At 46.3% G+C, this 20280-nt stretch overlaps 1 protein-coding gene across 15 annotated transcripts in view; it reads right to left on the reverse strand.

The window, feature by feature from the left end:
- KIF1B (kinesin family member 1B) overlaps positions 1 to 20280 on the reverse strand; it is a 1388545-nt gene that overhangs the window by 1126238 nt on the left and 242027 nt on the right. For all 15 annotated transcript variants that reach the window (XM_086921360.1, XM_086921359.1, XM_086921355.1 and 12 more), the window contains exons 4-9: positions 18397 to 18576; positions 17304 to 17369; positions 16223 to 16401; positions 15940 to 16051; positions 14897 to 14974; positions 14655 to 14720 (exon numbers count right to left, since the gene is read on the reverse strand). In XM_086921360.1, the coding sequence (XP_086777486.1) occupies positions 14655 to 14720; positions 14897 to 14974; positions 15940 to 16051; positions 16223 to 16401; positions 17304 to 17369; positions 18397 to 18576 (681 nt within the window). The remainder of the gene's footprint in view (positions 1 to 14654; positions 14721 to 14896; positions 14975 to 15939; positions 16052 to 16222; positions 16402 to 17303; positions 17370 to 18396; positions 18577 to 20280) is intronic.

Genomic DNA, 20280 nt, shown 5'->3' on the forward strand with positions numbered 1-20280 from the left:
CCTGCAGGTCCAACACTACCATCCAGTCTTCTTGGTCTAGGGCAGACAAGATCTAAGCCAGAGTGAGCATTTTGAATTTCTCCTTTTTGAGGAAGAGATGGACTGTCTAAAGATCTAAAGTGGGCCGTAGCCCCTTGTTTTTCTTCAGAAACAGAAATTAGCAGGAATAAGGATTAGTTACTTACCTGTAATCCTAGTTCTCATCTAGGGGTATACTCATCAAAGTCATAATCTATTAATCCCTGTCCATGTGCGGGATTCCGGAGCATACAGAAAATACATATATACACATATATATGCATATGTGAAACATATAACTGCAGCCTAAAATGTTTCCAATCTGGCAAAAGAAATGCTGAGAATTACATGGGTTTGCATTGTAGACACCATACCTTCCCAACCAATAAGGAAAATCAGGAGCAGTAAAGATTTGTCATACAAACAATGCTTTATTGCCATAGAGAAAAACTGTAATTGCAGACATTTGCCAGTAGGCTGCAGCAGAGTACTAAGAAACCAAGAAAAACTGGCACCATGCCTTTAATGCATTAGGGTAAGGGTACAGTGCCTTTAAGACCTGCAGGAGACCCCTTGCTCCCATGATGCACCACAGGTGACTGTTGGGTCAGTTCTTTTTAAAGGTGCTTATGCACCTGTGCAGAACCGTAATCATTAAACAGAACACTTCTAAGTAATGCTTGTCCGGGGAGGTGGGTGTGTCGCTTATGACTTTGATGAGTATACCCCTGGATGAGAACTAGGATTGCCGGTAAGTAACTAATCCTTCTCATCCAGGGGATACTCATCCATAGTCAAAATCTATGAATAGAGTAGCAAGCCCATACCAAAAGTCTCGCGGATGAGCAACCAAGTACACAGAAAACATGAATCAATATCACATTTAAAATGCAGTTATGCAAACAAATTCCTCAGAGGCCTGTCCCACTTGGGTATCGGCCTGTGCATCTGAATCTAGGCAGTAATGGCGGGTAAAGGTATGTACTGAGCGCAATGTAGCCGCCTTGCAAATCTCAGATATCAGAATGATGCGAAGGAGAGCGGTGGTAGAAGATTTCCCTCTAGTGGAATGTGTACGTGGTCTGCCCTGTAAAGCTTTGTTAGCTAATTGGTAAGACAGAGCTATACAGGAGAAAATCCATCTAGAGATAGACCTTTTTGAATCTGCCAGACCGGTATTAGTTGTACCATAATTGACAAAGAGCTGGTCAAACTTCCTAAGTGGAAGAGTCTTAGCCAGGTAAAATTTCAAAACCATCCGGAGATCTAGGGAATGTAAAGATCTCTCCGGGGGAGTGGTTGGTTGAGGTAAGAAAGTAGGCAGTGTGATGGTCTCATTGATGTGGAAATCCGAGACCACCTTGGGCAAGAAGCTTGAATGAGTGTGCAGCACCACTCTATTGGCAGGAAAGACCGTGTAAGGCTCCTTACAGCACAGGGCCTGAATCTCACTCACCCTGCGGGCTGAGGTGATGGCTACCAAGAAAGCAGCTTTCCAGGTCAAGTGTTGCAAAGATGCCTTATGAATAGGCTCGAAAGGAGCACCCATCAATTTGGTAAGTAGGATGTTAGGATGTTAAGCTCACAGGGAGGAGAGGGGGACCTCACTGGTAGAAACACTTTCTTAAGCCCCTCTAAGAAATCTTTGACCACAGGCATTAGGAAGAATTAGGTCGGGGAAGAGACTTCCTATACGCTGTGAAAGCAGCTAAGTGAACCCTGATGGAGGGGTACTTCAGGCCTGACCTTGCCAAGTGTAATAAGTATGGGAGAATCACCAGCTCCTGACCTTGAATCGGATCAAGAGCATTGCCATTACACCAAATGTAAAACCTCTTCCACTTGAAAGCATAAGACGTTCTGGTGTAGGGCCTCTTCGCTGCTCTAAGAATGTTCATACAGTCAGCCGAAAGGTCTAGGTGGCCATACTGGATGATGTTAATCGAAGGAAAGGGGGATTGGGAAGAAACACCCTCCACTCGTCCTTGGTCAGTTAGTCCCGGCGGCAGGGCAGCCTCCGGTGAGGAACCTCTGACAATTGGAAGAGATACGGGTACCACCACTGGCGTGGCCACTCCGGCGCTATCAGGATCATTGGTCCTGTAGAACTTCTGTATCACCGCCGGGATCAGAGGGAGTGGAGGAAAAGCATACAGCAATGTCTGAGACCAGCTGATCAAAAGTGCATTCCCCTGTGATCCCTGCTGGGGGAAAATGGACGCGAAGACAGGGCATTTCGCGTTTGCCACGTCTGCGAACAGATCGATGTCTGGCACTCCCCATTGCGAAACACCTCCTGGACGACGTCTTCGTTGAGCACCCAGTCGTGCGCTTCTACGAAGTCTCTGCTTAGACCGTCTGCCTGAACATTCAGGATCCCTGGAAGGTGAACTGCAACGATGGAGACCTCTCGCCAGAAGCCACCGCCAAATGGATTGAGCTTCCAGAGACAGAACTCGTGACCTAGTACCTCCTTGTTTGTTCAGATAGAACATCGTTGTTTTATCGGTCTGTCTGAACTTGAATGTGGCTGGACTGAAGAGACGAGTACAGGGACTAGAGCGGCGGATAGACCGCCCAATATGGTCCATATGAGCTCCCCAGCCTTGCATTTAGGATCTGTGACGACTGTCTGAGTTGGAGGCGACTGATGAAACGGATCCCCTTGCAGCAGGTGAGAGCGTTTCATCCAACATCTGATTGTGTCTCTGGCAACTTGGTGGAGAGAGACACGATCTTCCCAGTGACCTGACCTCTGAGACCATTGATCCTAGAGTGCCTGCTGCAGAGGTTGTATATGAAGGCGTGCATTGGGCACAATGTAGATACAGGAGGCCATCAATCCCAATAGTGGCGACACTTGTCTGGCTGTAGGACTTTGGGTGTTGAGAAGTGTGGGGCACTTCAGAAGCATTCATGACAACCTCTCCGAAGGACACACACTTGCCTCTGCGGAGTCCAGGGAGGCGCCCAGATAGTGTATTCGTTGGGTGGGGTTGAGGACCGACTTTTTGTAGTTGACTTGCAACCCCAAGGAATGAATCAGGTTGAGGCAGTATGAGAGATGGCTCTGAAGTATAACAGGTGTGGAGCTTTTCAGGAGGCAGTCGTCTAGGTATGGGTAGACTAATATCTTCCGTCTTTGGAGGAAGGCAGCCACCACCGCCATGCACTTTGAGAATGTCCGTAGGGCAGATTAAGGCCGAACTGAAGCACTCAATACTGATAGTGGTGACGAGATATCTAGAACCTGAGAAATTTGCGATGCTTCACTGAGACAGGTATATGAAAGTAGGCGCCCTGCAGGTCGATGGCACAAATCCAGTCTCCCTAGTGAAGGTGCGAAAAGAACTGATGCAGGGCTAGCATACGAAATTTCTCCTTTCTGATAAACCTGTTCAGCAGACGCAGGTCGAGGATAGGTCTGTACTCTTTGGCTACTCCAACTTTTGGATTAGGACGTAGAAGGAATATATATCCCATTATTTCTTTGGAGGGGCGGGACTTCCTCTATGGCCTTCTTTGGCGAGAGGGATAGATACTTCGTCCTGTAACAGCTGACTTTGAATTTGAGGAAGGCGCTTGAATTGAGGGGGCACTTGCGGTGGAGGAGACTTGAACCTCAGCAAGTAACCATGCTGCACAATATTCAGCACCCATTGTTTCTTGTTATGGTTTCCCCCTCTTCCAGGTGACAAACTATACTCCCTCCTACCGGAATGGTGAACGGGTGCGGAGGAAGCAACGACTCACTAGAGGGTCGAGATAGCTAGCTACTACCTTTCCTGTCTCTCTATCTCCCCTTCCACTTTTTAAATGAGGGAACCAGCCACATCAATAAAGGTCATTGTGGACTGTTTCACCTCGTTTTAATTCAGCACTCCCGCACGACTACAGAAGTTTTTCTGAACCCCTAACACGCACTCACCAACTGGACGGAACAGAAGAACTCCGACAAAGAGCACCTATAAGGTGCCCGTCAGACATTGCAGCGCCAGTCTGACGAGGAGCAGAAGGCCAGTGATGAAGCAGGACATCTAGCTTGCTGGGTGTGTGAGGCTTTCTAGTTCCAATAAGGGAACCCCTCAGTTCCCTGTGCAGATACTCTCGACTCCTCAACACATACCTCCTTGTCCTCTCACTCCCTTTGGGGAACTTTGTACCCTGTGTTGCTTATGGTTTCCCCCTCTTCCAGGTGACAAACTATACTCCCTCCTACCGGAATAGCGAACGGGTGCGGAGGAAGCAACGACTCATGGCTTGGGAGGTTGCTTAGAAGTGGACTACTGTTTGTTATTGCCTCTTCCTCTTCCAGGGCGCCTTTGTTGGAACTGGGATTTCTGTTGGTTCTGGGAGGACCATTGAGGGGTTTGAACACTCCGTTGAAAAGAATGTTTGTCTCCCTGATGGAAATATTTCTTGAGCTCCTAGCGATTTTCCAGGCCAACAACCTTGACAGTGTCCGGCTCTGCCTTCATTTTCTTCATCTCGTTGTCAGCGTGAGCCCCAAACAAAGACGAGCCATTAAATGGAAGGTTCAGAATCTTTTCTGGGCATCAGGCTTGCGGCCTGTGAGGCGCAGCCAGGCTGAGCGCCGTGAACAGACTCCCTGGGAGTAGCCTTGAGCGGCGAGATCTGAAGCATCCGCTGCAGCACTTATCACCTGATTGGCTACTAGCCCCCATTCTTGCAGAAATTCAGTGAAATCCTGCCAGTCCTCTTTGGGAAGCTTCTCGGTGAATCGTGCCAAGGAGTCCTAAGAGATCTGGCTTATCTCCCAAGAAGGGCTGAGGCACTCGCAATCTTCATTGATGACGCTGAAGTATTGCACATTTTCCTGCAATATAAATCCATCTGTTTACTGTCCTTCTCAGGGGGGACAGAGGATGATGTAGAAGCTGAATGGGACTTCATGGCTGCAGCCACAATGACAGATTCCGCTGGTGGGTCAGCCCTGAAAAACAAGGGGTCCTCTGCTGGAGTCTTGTATTTTTATGCAATTCTGGATGGAACGGAACCCACTGTCGCAGAGGTGAGGAAGGTGGCCATAGCCAGTTCCAAAAATCCTGGCACCAGCGGTAGCAGCGGTTTAGGAGCTGTGCGGTGATGTAAGGTATCAAAGATGACGGACGTGGGAACCACCGGGGTATGCCAAGTGATGTTGGGTTTCTTCGCACCCCTACCCAGAACATCTGTGAAAGTCGTGATGTCATCGATGGGAGACACCTGTGATGGAGGAGTTGAGGAGAAGGTCAGGGAGTAGTCCCGGACCGAAGATCTCAGAGGAAGACCATGTGGGTGATCTTGTGCGCCTTCTCTTATGGAGTCTGTCGTGATGATGGCTGTGACGCCCCCTGGACAGAGACCGACGTGTAGAGGGTGATCTTGGTCTGGAAGGCGATCCTGGTCTCCTAGGGGGAGATTTCGAAGGTCCAGCAGGATCGCTTCTCCGAGGAGTGGTCCTGGATGGCGAATACATGCGCGAGTAATCCGAGCCTGGACTACTGCCCCAGCACCTTGCGGACGGCGACAGACCGTAGGCCCTCTTCTCTGCCGGTCTGGGGGATACCTCGGATGATACCTGCACAATATGCAGTTGTGATAACCGGTCTCCAGATGACGATCTGGACCTTGAAATCGACTGCAGCCGGGACTCCTCTGTGATTTCTGCAACCTTTTCTCTCGACGTGGAGTGCCTCGACGTCGATGAGGTCTGAGTCACCATTGGCGTTGAGTGAGGTCTCGACGTTGATCGGCTACGGCAATGAGGAGACCTCGACGTCTACCTTCATCGTGGTCTTGGAGATCTCAAAGTCGATCTGCCATGGCGTTGATTCGACAGCTATCTTTCATGGCATCGTGTCGACTGCGATCTTTTATGGCATCGTGTCGACAGCGCTCTTCTTGACTTTGAGTGGTGGGACCTAGACGAAGGCATGCCCACTGGTGATGAGATGTTCGCCATTGCGACTCTCGACCCGGACCCCCTCGGGACGGCGGAGAGTGTCTCGACGTCGACAGAAGCGTCGACGGAGACTTAGGTCTCTCAGCAACCACAGCCTTCGAGCCCGAAGTGTGGTGCCTTGACGCCGACTTACTTGCATGTGGCAGAGACTCTCGACGTCGAGATGGTGTTCTGTCCCTCGACGCTGAAGAGTATCTGGGCCTCTTCAACGTCGAATCTCCTGTTCCCTTCTTTCTGGGGTCAGGAGAGGTGGAATGACGCCACGGCCAGGGTGACTGACGTTGGAATCTGGGGATCACGGTTCGAACCCCAGCGCTGGGAGCAGATTAGCCCAGCACCATGTGACTCTGGGCAATAGCTTGCTTAATCTTCCAGACGGCCCCTTACGGGTGAGTTTGCGCTTTACAAATGTGGATTATTATTTCTTATTATTATTATTATTCTGATGTTGTTTGCTGGAAGATGGTGGTCTGAGGCCTCCATGGCCACCACCCTGATGGCTTTTGTACTTTTCCAGCAGTGCATGGAGTTTTATGCGTTCCCTGGGGTGCAGAGTCCGCCTGGAGAACTTCTGGCAGTAGTGGCACTGGTCAGGATTGTGTGAGGATGGAAGACACACAATACACACGGAGTGCCATCTTCTTGTCACAGGAAGGACATTTCCTGAATAAGGCTGGCATTCTACTGGAAAATATTTATGGAAGACCACAAAACCAGTAGAAGGACCATTTAGAAAGAAGAAAAGGTTGAATTTTCTGAAAAAATCTCTTCAAAATCAGTTTTAGTCACAAAAACTGAAGAGCTCAAGCTCCAGGATCCTCTCAGAAGGAGCCGGAAAAAAGAACTGACCCAACTATCACTTGTGGTGCATCAATGGGAGCAAGGGGTCTCCTGCAGGTCTTAAATGATGGTACCCTTACTCTAATGCTTTGAAGGCAAGGTGCCAGTTTTTCTTGGTTTCTTAGTACTTTACTCCAGCCTACTGGCAAATGCCTGCAATTACAGGTTCTCAATGGCAATAAAGCATTGTTTGTATGACAAATGTTTACTGCTACTGCTTTTCCTTATGGGTTGGGAGGTATCGGGTCTACAATGCAAACCTATGTAATTTTCAGCATTTATTTTGCCAGATTGGAAACATTTTAGGCTGCAGTTATAGGTTTCACATATTCATATATATGTATATATATGTATTTTCTATATGCCCTGGGACCCCGCACATGGGCGGGGAATATTAATAGATTATGACTATTGATGAGTATCCCCTGGAGAGCTGCCTACTTCTGAAACTGGGACCCTTTGTATAGCTCCCTCGCCAAAAGAGCCATAACTTCCTCTTGGAGCAACTTTAAATGATCCTCTGTCAGCCATTCCTGATTTGGCAGAATAGGAGGAGGAAAAGAAAGAAAAGGTAGGGAATAGCCCTCCGGGACTATCTGCAAGACCCACTTGTCCAATGTTATGGATCTCCAATGGGGAGAGAAGATGACAAATTCTCCCAACAACTGGAGTAGTGTGGTCCTGCAGAATCAGCATAGGATTGCTTTAAGGCTATGGCTGCTGGGGGCAGTGTGGTCGACGACTTCTGGCTTCCATTCCGAGATCTTGCTTGGGTAGTCTGTTCTGGACAGTGGCAGGGATATGGCTGACATGGCTGGAAACCCCTTTCATTGCCACGAAAGGGGTGAAAGGAAGACTGGCCACAGGGGTAAGGAGAGGCCCAAAGATCTGGCCGTAGCTCGAGAGTCCTTGAACCCGACCAGGGCAGAGTCTGGTTTTTCCCCAAAAAGGAGAGTTCCATCATAGAACATGTTTATGAAATTGGCTTGGACATCGCCCGAGAAGCCAGGTGTATGAAGCCAGGCATAGTGTCTCAAGGCCACCATCATTGAAACCAATATGCCCAGCAGATAGGTCATATCTACGCCACACCGTACGGTGAATTTTGTAGCGTCCCTCCCATCCTTGACAGCTTGAGAGAGCACAACCCAGGCCTCCTCTGGGACTTGTGGCAGCACTTGCGGAACCGTCTCCTAAAGGCAATGGGAGAAACGGCCCAATAAGCATGCGGTATTCACCAACCACAATGCCAGGCTGGTGGAAGAAAACAACTTCTTCTCTAGTGAATCCAGCCTCTTGGATTGCCTACCCGGAGGGGCAGAAGGGAATGAGCCTTTGGGATGTAGAGGCATGAACCACCAAACTCTCTGGGATGGGGTGTTGGTTGAGGAATTTTAGGTCGCCCAGAGCTGGGTGATGGCAGCGTGCAATCTTCCTATTCACAGGAGCCCCTGTGCTAGGTTTGGACCATGTTCCTAGAAGGACATCGTATGTGCCTCATTAAAGGACAACAGGGTTTCAAATGTGGAAGCCCCAGGTCGAAGCATCTCAGTCAGGAGATTAGTTCCGACTTGCACCAATAGCAGCACCAGTCCAAGGACCTCAGCTGCCCTCTTAACTACCATGGCATAGGATGCTCTCTCGTCTGTAGCCACAGTTGGTGGAGAGAGCATGCCAGTATCTGGAGAGGTATCCAGTCTACTGGCCTCCCCAAGGTCCCCATACCAGTGCAAATTCTCTTCAGAGACTTCTTCTGTTTCAAGAGGGTCCCCAGACCCCACCCAAACCTCTCCTGAACCTAGCACATCCTCAAAGTGCTCAGGCAACAACATAAAACTTCTGGGTTCTGTTGACGTCCGAATCTGCATCGATCAATGCAATTCTGGCTCCGTGTCGTCGGGGATGAGGATGGGGCTTGCGCCACCAACAGGCATCAGTGCTGTCGCAGGCCCAGACTTCGGATCCGACCCAGAGGAAGGTCACGTTGGCATGACCAGCACCAAACTGGACCCAGGATTGGATCCCCGTGCCCCACGATCATCGTGGCCGAAGCAGATGGCGTCAAACCCAATAGGGCTCCTTACGACTCCGCGGGTCCCTAAGGCTCACCAGCAGGGTCTTTCTGCTCAAAAACACGGTGAAAGGCCTTGTAAAACTTTTATTTGATAGGGAGTTGCACCGGCACCCAGAAAGGGGGTGAATGCGAAGTAGAGTCTGGCTCCGGCTCTGCGAAACCCTGCCTAGAGTGGGTGCGCCTTACCTCTCTCGACAACGGACGGAAGTTGAGGTGAAGATGAAGTCTGCTTGGACTTCTTCTTATGCCTCTTCCCAGAGTGTCCAGAGGACTTCGGATGGGAGGGAGAGGACTTAGGGCACCGTGAGCAGTCCAGCGACCTCCTCTTCTTCGATTGGGACCGTAACCTCCTCGGAGTCTCGCTTGACAGTGTCGACTGCCAGGCCGCAAATAACTTAATCGTCGGCTACCACAAGGTCTTCGGAGCCATCGGCAGACAGTTCGAAACACAACTTTGTATTGTGGTCACGCTCGACACACCAAAGACATACGCGGTGGGGATCGGTGATAGACATCATGTGGGAACAAGTCCTACACGGCTTGATAATGGTCTTCCCCGAAAACATCCATCGCACACAAAGTTGAAAAAATCCAAAATTGCGACTAGTCGAGAAAAAGCCTGCCAAAAAGTGCCAGAGGGGTAGCCCTACCCGGATCAGAGCTCTACTGGCATGGAAAGAAGAGAAGTGGGTGGTGCCTTTATAAGCATCATGACATCATAACCGACGCCAACACCGCTGACGTCATTCGGAGCTGAATGGAGCCACCCGCCGTCGCGCGCAAAGAATATTGTTCAGCAAAATCTTCCGGATCCAGTCTGACGCCTGGGAAATTCAAAAGTAAGGAATCTGCAGCTAGAAATCTCTATCAGATCACCTGAAACTGAAGAACTGCTGCAGCGAGTGTCTGCCTGTCCTCCCAGCCACCAACAAACTGGCTCCACTAGTATTAAGAATGCTGTAAAGGTTTCATGTTTAGTTGGGTGTTCAGAACTGTGATAATGCATTGAGCCCAGCAGCAACAGTATCAGGCATGCTGTTAAATTAAGAATCCTCTGAAGAATCTGGCAATTTGTTTACATATAATAGAGGCTCTACTCCAAAGTAAACACTTCTGTGTTTTGGGTGTCTTAGGTTGCCCTAGGAAAAGGATTACCTGGACTGGAGTTGGTGCGACTCTACAATCTCCAGATTGAAAAGCAAACTCAGAAACTGCACAAGGCACGCTGGTTAAGTGTTGCAGTGCTTTTTATTAGTAAGGAGCCCGTCCTCTATATATTGATAAATTAATATATTCTCCCTTATTAGATGCTCTTTCATAATTTCCACGCACTTGGACCAAGCATGCAGAGCAAAATTTAGGCCTAAAGGTAAGACTTTGTATAGGAAATAAGCTTTGCATACCAGGAATCATAGGGATGGCCTGTGTTTCGTTGTAATGCAAGTGTGAAAGCAAAAAAACAGCTTGATGGTCCTCAGTGCACTTGTGGATATATCTGGTAACGGACTAGCAGTCTTAACTTCTCACACTATATACATTTGTTTGCAGTGTTTAGATTGAGGAGAGTATCAACTTGTTTTAGACATTTATTTTGAATTACAAAGAGGAATACACCACATATGCTTTTTGGCATGCATGAAGTGGTTACACTGCTTGATTTTGAAGAAGGATGTTGATTTCTGTGACCTGTGTTGCTGAACCTTTCGGAGTCAGGAGCTCAGGAGCTCAGGAACAGCAGACCGGTCAGCTTTGTTTTGGTGCCTGCAGATGCAAGGAAATGACTTCTTCACTTCAAGGGAGATTCCTTCGGGTGTCTTGGATTTCCACAGGCCTGTTTTAGAACCTGTATGGAGCACAGGTACAGATGAAGCAGAAGAGCAGGAACAGCAAGAGTCTTCTCAGTTGCAGTCTTGGTTCCCAAAGTGAAGTCCAGCGAAGTCCAAAGTGCCCAGACGGTCGAAGATTAAGTGGTTTCGGATCTGAATCTTGTCCCATGATGAACTAAGGAACCACCCACAGGTAAGCCCTGAAATACTCTATGGAAAGGGTTGGGAAGATTCAGGGGTCCACCCCACAGGAAGGGCTGGACAATGGGGAGGATACTCTCATGTCCTTTGTCCTGTTTCGTGCCAGACCGGAGCCAACGGCTCCCTGAACTGGTTCCAACTGAAGTATACAAGGAGGGCACCAAATGTACCCTTCAAAGCAGTCTAGAGGCGCTGGCAAGCTCCCCCTCCCTGTCCCAATACACTAGACCCTGTCTGGGAGGTGATCACACCTCCCTGTGACAGGAAAGCTATTGTTCTGCCTTCCCCTGCTTAAGCTTGGCTCAGAAGCAGGAGGGCAGAATTGAGTCTCTGGTCAGCAGAAGCCATAGTTTACTGTCAGGTTCTAGAAGACTGATACCGGGAGCACTGAGGGCCTCTCTGAAGAACTTTATAGTGCATTGAGAATCATACCTCCAACACGGTTTCCGATGTTGGGGTATGATTCCAACATGTGTGATACCAAACATTACAGGGTTTTGTTACAGCCAGTTTAGAGTTAGCCATTGCGTAATGACGCATGGCCACTCTATGTACCGAAATATCTGATGAACTTACAATGCCAGGAGAAAGAACTCCTGGGATTGTAGGGGTGTCCTGCTCATGTAGGGGCACCCCAACACTTATAACCAAGTACCCTGCCTTCAGGATTGAAAGGGGTGACTTAAATGTTTTAAGTGCAGTGACATCAGATATAAGGAAACTTATATCTGTCAAACGTGGTGCTAGAACCAGCTACCACAGGCTGCAATGGTGGCCTATAGTCACAATTTGAGTGGTCTCTCATGGGTGGCATAATGCATGCTTCAGCCCATGGGAGTCCCCTGATGTACCTATGCCCTAGGTACCTTAGTACCTTATACTATGGACTATCAAGTGTACACCAGTAGCCAATCTGGGGAGTACCCAAGTACTCATCATGTCCAATTTAAGGAAGAAGCACAGAGACTGGGGTCCTGATTAGCAGGATCCCAGGCAGGCTAGTCAGAAAAATATAACGACATCCGCAAAAAGTGGGGTGACCATGAAAGCAGATCCTACTTTCCTACACATGGCCTCATAAACTTTGCAGAGTTGGGCAGGGCTCACTCCGGGTCCCGGAAACCTGAGGAAGAGCAGGCCCATGCTGTACTGCAGAGCCAGGCCTTGAATGACGCCGATCCCTTGTATTGTTGGATGACTTTGATGGATGGGGTGAAGTCGAAGACCTCTTCGAATTCATACTCGTCTTCTTTTTGTGAGACTTACCGAAATGCCCAGAGCTCTTCGGCTGCAGTGAAGACCAATAGCTCAGCAACTGATCCTGGGAGCTTCCTATCGACCGAGATCGAGACCGTAGCAGCGTCAAGAAGTTTGAGGGACTGCTCGCTTAAGGCCTTGTGGTGCACGACTCAGCAATCGCCGCAGGTTTTCACTTAGTGTTTGCACTCAAGACATCAGAGTCAGACAAGATGCAGGTCCATCACAGACATCCCTCAGGGACAGGCGCCCCAGTGTCTGAACCCATCTTTTCTAGTGGACATCACTGTCACATCAGAAAAATCTCAAAAAACTTTGACAAAAAAAGTGAGTCAAAAAATGACGGGGTGGCTCTCTACCGTTCTGAACTGACTTGCGCAGAAACAAAGAACTGATGTCAGATCACTGGGGTGTCGCACATATAGGCACCGAACACATCACTTCCGGCACGGACGACGCCAGGCAGAGCCGAATGACACCACCTAATAGCACGCAGGGGTACTGCTCAAAAAAGGTTTCTGGATCCTGTCCGATGCCTGGGGATAGTTCTAAGGTGAGGGATCTGCGGCCAGAAGTCTCCATTAGATTTCTTCAATTTTTCCAATATTTTTGAGGAAGATGTTGAAGAAGCTCTTCCATTTCCTGCCATTGAAAATTATCAAATCCGCTGGGCAGCATTTGTGAGTCTGCAATGCGCCATGCAGGAAGACGTGCCCAGTGTCACATCTTTTCTGGCAGGATGTAGGAACTCACCTTTCTGGCAGTGGCCCTTTTGTAGCTAACTGAGTCACAACAGAGTGAGAAGAAACATGGCCCTGGATGTACAGACGGTCTTATGGGCGAGTTTTGTATTTACATTCAAACTTAGGTGTTGTACTCTGTGTGTTGATAGGGTATTATTTTTAATTCTTCATTTGTGTTTTTTATAACTTTTTTTGCATGGTACGGTACTGGACTATACACTGTGTCTTAAACAACATTTCAATATGGAAACCAGTTTATTCCTGTTCCACTGCCAAAGAGCAGTGGGCATTCATGTTTTTTCTCTGTTTTATCTCACCTTTAACACACACCAGCTGCAGTAGTCAGGGACATCTTTATTAACGGGGATAGCAGAGACTTCCACCCTGATCAATAAGACTGCAACTCCACTGAGGAGATGATTGTTCTCTTGGAGCACTTCAGTGCTACACCCAGTCACAAATAAATACTTTCCTAGCAGTGATTGTTTACTGAGGAGACATTTATCAACCAGTTATTTCCCTTCATTTCTAGTAGGCTGCAGCGATTTCAGAGCAACCTCCCTTCAGTTCACAAGCATTCAGTGGTGCAAAGTTGCCTCCATCCTCCCATCAAACTGCTGGGTTAGAGGTCCTTTGCTTGCAGCTCACTGCTCTCACAGGGTGACATGATCTGTTGCACCTCTGCCTCTCAGTACACCAAGTGCCAGCATGATGAAGATCATCCAACTATCTGCTGCCAATTTCTAGGCTGATCAGAAGAGGAAATTGCATGCCTTTACCCTCATGCTGAGAAAGACAGGGTGTAACTGATGTGGGAGCGGAATGAACAGGGCTGATGCTGGCTAAAAGGGACATGGCTGAAGAAAAAGGGACAAGTTGCAGGAAGGAAATGCTAGCCAAGAAAAAACTAAAGGAGCAATAGACACATGAAGCTCAGAGAAGGGAGATATTCTTAATTGGAGGATAGCAAAGGCATAGGTGTGAGGCAGGTTTTTCAGTGTTGGGATTGTGAAAAAAGTGAGATGACCGTTCTACAAATGCTCTCTGGTCCCTACTCCTGATTGGGGAGGAAAGTGTTCCATCAGCCCTTCTGCAGTAGGATGCCGCCAATCTGAAGAGTTGTGGAATTATCATCAACACAATGCTCCACTACAAAGAGTTTCTAGATTACTGACAGACACTGCCAATAATGCTTTCAGCATAAAAGCCTTCCAGGAGAAACGGCATGCTGCCTACAACACACCACAACATTGAAGAGTGTGACAAGAAAAGGCTGCTGTATGCATTTGAGTTACATTTCGGGGCCTTCTCTAAAGGACAGTACTGTCGCGGAGCACAGTCAGAGCACAGCTATCCTGAGTTCTGTGGTTAACGTCTTCCCCTCTTTACCCTTACAGTTCAAAGAGGAGCATCATCTCAGGTAAAGAAATACAACACAAAAGCTGGTCCCTAGCGAATGCTCCAACTCAAATGAAGAAACATATGGCTAAGAAAAGAAGCATCATTCACTGATTGTATAAAGCCATTCAGAGCTTAAAAAACTGTGACAAGCACAATCTTGCTTGTATTCTCCTGTGGCAAGATTGCTTCAACAACCTACTCACAATCTATTCTAAACACAAGTGCAGGATACACCTTTATAGAAAGAATGAGGAAAATAGCCAAGGTAGCCATCACCCATTCTCTTAGTCCAACAATTAACCCAACAGTACCATTAGCAGAATACTCACCACCTCTGCCAAAGCTGAGATAACTTTCCCCAGTGTGGTCAGGGACTTGTTGATGTTGGCTCCTTCCTGTAAGAGCACAATGTATTTCATTAATGTTAAATTTCCCACCCTACTGACACTGTGCTAAGAGGAAACTCACATCAAATAATGAAAGATGTCATGAGGACACAATGGCTACTTGTCACACAAGAATGTCCACATATGACATGGCTGCCCGGTGCTCAATGTTGAGGCACACTTACCTTTAAACGTGTCCCCTTAGCTCCAGTAGAGTCTGCACGTTCACTTCCTGCAAGATCCACAAGACTGATTTTACTGACCTAACGAAAAGAAAGCGTGAAAGAAGCACATTATTTAATAATTTAAAGAGGTGCAAGCCATCGATCACTCTGCTATGCTCTTCATTTTGTGAATGCTAGCGAATGTCTCCACTTTCCCTTCAAATTTTACATTGTGAACTGCCATTGTAGCCCTATACCGCCCACTGCTCTTGAAGGACATAATATTTAATTCTTATAATATCTAGGTCTATTGCCTGACAATCTGCAAAGTCTACACATTGAGCATGTATACTTGTTTGATAGGTACATCAAAAAGGTCTCAACAAATACAGTGTTGATCTATCCATCACAATCAATCAAGTTACACCACACTTTTCCATCGGAGTAGTTTCTGGAATGAAATAGAACTAACCAAAGTCACAGCATAAGACTTGCATATATTTGAGCAGCTTAAATCAAGACTTAAGCACTTTGTTTGAACGTGTATTATCCCAGGTGATATACAAATATGGAATAAAGAAATCCTATTCATAATGCAATAGATCTAAGACTGTCTGCACTCCTATGGTGCTGCTGATGGCATTCTCCTTTGAGTAAAAGCATTGAGTGTTGCCAGCTTCAAGGAACTCTTTGGACTTATAATTGTCTCCTCCAATCTTAACTCACTCTGTATACTGCAATATACTTCTTACGCCCAATTGCAGATGACCATTTAGCATTTATGTGCAACCTCTCTCCACTAACAGCAACTACGGCCTCATCTTTTACATTGGTTACGTTTCTGTCCATGCTCTGTTTTTAACACTCCTACAATACAAAGCAAATGCCTAAATAACCTTCCATCATCTTCTTGTTTTCGCCCCCCAACTTCCTCAGCAGTATGCAACCACAGTACATCAAACCTTTTCTCATGTACTCCCAGTTTTCCCTACTTCACAACATTTTCCATCCATGTCTGTACCCTCACAACCCCAGATTCCTTAGCTTCTACTGTCAAGCCCCACCTTTTCTGTGGGGAGGCCAGTCTCTAGGTCATGCCTCTTCTGAGTGAAAACAATGGTGAAGACAGCATGGGAGCGGCTACTGGTTTCATTCATGTTGGTTGCTGCTACAGTCCTGCAGAAAAAGAGAAGATCAATAGCAGTGAAGGACAAAGAGGCTGACCCTCAAATGGTTTCTCCATGTGTTCTATACAGATAATACCAAAAGGCAATGCAAATCAAGCTCTTAAGAGCTGCCCAGTAATCATCCCTTAATATTCTACTCATCCACCTAAATGGATAGTACCTGGCTTTATTTCCAGCATCCATGAGATCGGCTATATCTGTATAGGAGGTGACTGCCAACTTCGAAAGGTCCTCTACATAGGGGCCAAGCAGGGGATGCTCCCGCACACGCAGGTTTCCCTTGTTCTTTGGGTTCAGCAAGTCTCTGACCCGTTCACAATAAATCTCCATGTAACTAACCTGTGAATAAAACCAGAGGTAATTTATTTAGGGGCAGATACATTTAAAGTAAGCGGAGTCAAAAGCAATCTAAACCAATGTAAGAAAAGGGATTAAAACAGAAGTGGGAGAGAAACGGAGCAAATATAGGGGTAACCTTAAACAAAATGAACAAGAGGGGAATGAATGTCCAGATCAAGTGGAGGAGAAACAGGGCAGACAAAGTATACAGAAGTCAGACAGGTGTGTTTTACAGTACTGTAGTACTAATATAAAGACTAATTTAGCATAATCCTTTTTGGGCACCAGAGTAGCTGCTACTTGCTGAAAAGCGCTTTGCTGCCTCCTCAGGGGTAGAAAGTACTATATAAATGCCATTAAAATATCACTAAAAGCTCTAATACGATTCCTTTCAGAATTCACCTAGCACAGCATCTTATCAGGCTACATAAAACCTATTGAGAGCCTCTACGTCTGCCAACAAAATAACCTTGCTCAGCAATTATACTCTTAGATCAGAAACACATCTGCCCTGTCCATGCTTGCTGATGCTGCCAGATATCCCCAGGGCCAATCCACATATCTCATTATGGGTTTGACATATCCTGTCCAAATTGCACTTTAGTGGTGTACGACAATGGAATTCATTTGTTGGCAGCAGTAGGGATTTATAGAGGTATTAAATTATCATCTGTTTCCTAAAGTACTGGTTCAAGAATAGCCTGTTTGAATGAAGGCTCCAACCTTCTCTAGTGTCCTTACCAAATGAGCCTCTCGGGAAGGGAAGTGAAGAGAAGAAGTGTGAAAAGGGGAAGTGTGAAAGAGTGGTACCTTGAGAAAGAACCATGCAGGATGAATGAAAGGCCAAAAGAGATGATAAAAAGCTGTATGACTGATCTAGCAAGCCACCATCACAGACTCACCTCCACGGAGTAAGACATGTCAGAATTATGGTTATCATTGATTTTCTCAAAAAGATCTTCACAAAGCTATGGAGAAAGAAAACCAAAGATTAACACTGAATCATGGGAAAGGTAACAGTTAATTCCAAGAATAAAGCACACCTGTGCCCATTCAATTCCCAAAATCACAATTGCACTCCCTTAAATACTCTCATCATGACTTGTGCCTCAGAGACAGCAGAAGGACATTTTGCTATAAAGACAAGCAATATTTTCCTTTGTAATTTGAATGTGCTAGATGATGATCTCTAAAATATGCACGTCTTATTCCTGAATAGAATAAGGCCAGTGTCTGTGGACAGAGATGGTCATGCATGAGGGAGGAGAACAAAAGCAGTGTACAGGGATAGAGAATAAAGACTGAACACAAAGACGAAACACAGAGCATTGGTTTGAGGGCAAGCACAGGACCTTTACGGAGAGGGATTTGATACCATCCCCTGAGGGGTAAGGACAGCCACTATCCAAAGGCTAAGAGAGGCCTGAAGAACTAAATTAAGTGGCAGAGCCGAGGCAGGACCAGAAGTCAGAGGGGGACTGCAAATTACTCTTGAAAGACAAGGCCAGGAAAAAGATCAAGAAGGGTCTGATAATCCTACTTGACTAACACACTGCAGACCAGGATAGTTAGCAGTGCTAGTGTATCACAGGAAGGGAGGAAAATGACTCAAAGCAGTCTATGAATATCACCTTAGGAACAAGTATGGGACACTGAAAAAGAGGATCCTAATATCCCACTTGAGGAACAGGTGTAGGACAAGAATGGAAAAGCGTTTTGAAGGTTTAACTTAATAACAGAAAACAGGACTACAAGGGCTCAGGACACCGTAAGAACAAAAAACAAAGCTCTCATCTGAAGATCACAGATATGACCAGTGGACAAGGAGAAGGTCTGTTTTGGTATCTCACGTCAGGATTGGGGACAGGACCAGGACTTATGTTCTGAGAAAATGACTTGCAGGAAAGGACACAGTGCACAGAGATTCAGAAATATCTGGGGATTTTACATGAGGCAGCAGTCCAAAAATTAGTCTGAGATGTATGCGGATCTCACCTGAGGGATGATTCCTGCCTGGGTCTCCTCTTGTTTACCCATCATGGTGTACGACTTCCCTGCTCCAGTCTGTCCATAGGCAAAGATGCACACATTATAGCCTTCAAAGGCATGCTGCAGCATTTCACGGCCGATGTCATTGTACACACGGGTCTGAGATGCAAAACAGGGGTCGTCGTCCTGTAAACAGAGATGCACATTAATTGCTGGAAATGCTAAACAACTATGAAACAGAACACACATCACAGAGAGCTTCTCACTGAGTTCCTATCACTTACAGGATTCAAGCACACAATTGCTGAGCTTCTTTCTCCTACCTGGGATATAGTTCCTCTACAATGTCAATTACTGAAATCCTACCTTTTACCAGGGCTTCAACACCCATTGTCACTCATTAAGCTGCTGCATGTTAACAAGACACCAGCACACATTATCACTCAATGCAGCTTCAAACCACATGCAGAACTCACTCCCTCTACTAGCTGGTCGAGCTTTGTTACACATTGTCAAATACTGAGCTCCTGCTGCTTCCTGGTTGAGTTTGTCATTTTCCCGATAGCGGTCCAGCAGATAAGTTTGCAATACATTTTTATTAGAAATGAGCAGTGATGAATAGCAGCCGGTCTGGTCTATAGGAAAGGAATTCTTTTACTTAGATTTGTATGCTCTAAATATTCCACATCATAAAGCAAATGATCCCCTTCAATTTGAAGACATGGGCCTTTAAGCAGCAACATTTCGTCCCAACACTGCATTTTATATCTCTGTCTTACCAAAACGGAAAGTGGAGCAAGTACATCTATGCAAGTGACAAATACTGGGGAACTGTAGTCTTAGGCAAGTAATTTTCTTTAGCCACGTAAATTTCATATAGAAACATGCCAAGAAGAGGAAACTAATCTGTGTTCACCAAGGACTGTTGGGGGTGTGGAGTGGGCGGATAAGACAAATATTTAATTAAATCTTCAAACTGTCTGCTAACCCATCCGATCATTTGAAGGACACCTTGGGTTTTAGGAGCTCCACGTGCATTTTAAATCTACATGCATCACCAAGGAGGGTAGTAGATAAGGGGCATCTAAGAAAGTCACCAATGCTGGAGTACTGTTGTCACAAGTTTTTTCTCCAACACTGGGTATTTAATATAGTCACATGCATTGACAGCCCATAACATACCCACACTTTCACAGCTAAACAAACACTGGATACCCCTGAGAGCGTGGGTATCATCCCTTCAATACTTTCCTTGAAACAGCTACTCCCCTTTTAGATTCAGCTTTGGAATGTGCATCATAGCAGCTATACTTGGTTAAAATGGAAACATTAAATAAAATTTTCAAAATGATTTGATGTTTAGTAGTTGTATGGGTAAGTAAAAGTCAATAAATCGATTATATGACAAATATTAGATCACCTATGATCTAGCTACGTTTGTGAATTTGCTAGAAGATGTACAGATATTTTAATGTGACACGAAAAGAGGGACGGCTGAATTAATATCACTAATGTATGGTACTATATTCGAAAAGTATAAAATGCATACTATTAACCAGTAACAAGGCTGTTATGTATGTTCACGTTTTTCTTTAATGTGACGGCGTGGCATACATCTAGAGTCTTATGTAAATGATCTAGTGCGTTAGTTAATGTAAGATCATTAATGATCTACTGCACAAGTTCTGCAATTTCTTTTTCCAGCTTTTCAGTGTGCTCAATTGCAGAGCCGATTCCCAGCATCACCCAGTGTTGGGAACACTTACTGGCAATTAAGCAAAAGCTTGTCGAAATTATTCATCTTAAAAAAAACCTTAGGAGTTCATTTTGAACCTGAACTCGAAAGGGAACCATGTTGGACTCCAAATAATCATACCCACTTAGACGAGT

Source organism: Lissotriton vulgaris, chromosome 5 (assembly GCF_964263255.1).
Source record: "Lissotriton vulgaris chromosome 5, aLisVul1.2, whole genome shotgun sequence".
In the NCBI taxonomy this organism is placed as follows: domain Eukaryota; kingdom Metazoa; phylum Chordata; class Amphibia; order Caudata; family Salamandridae; genus Lissotriton; species Lissotriton vulgaris.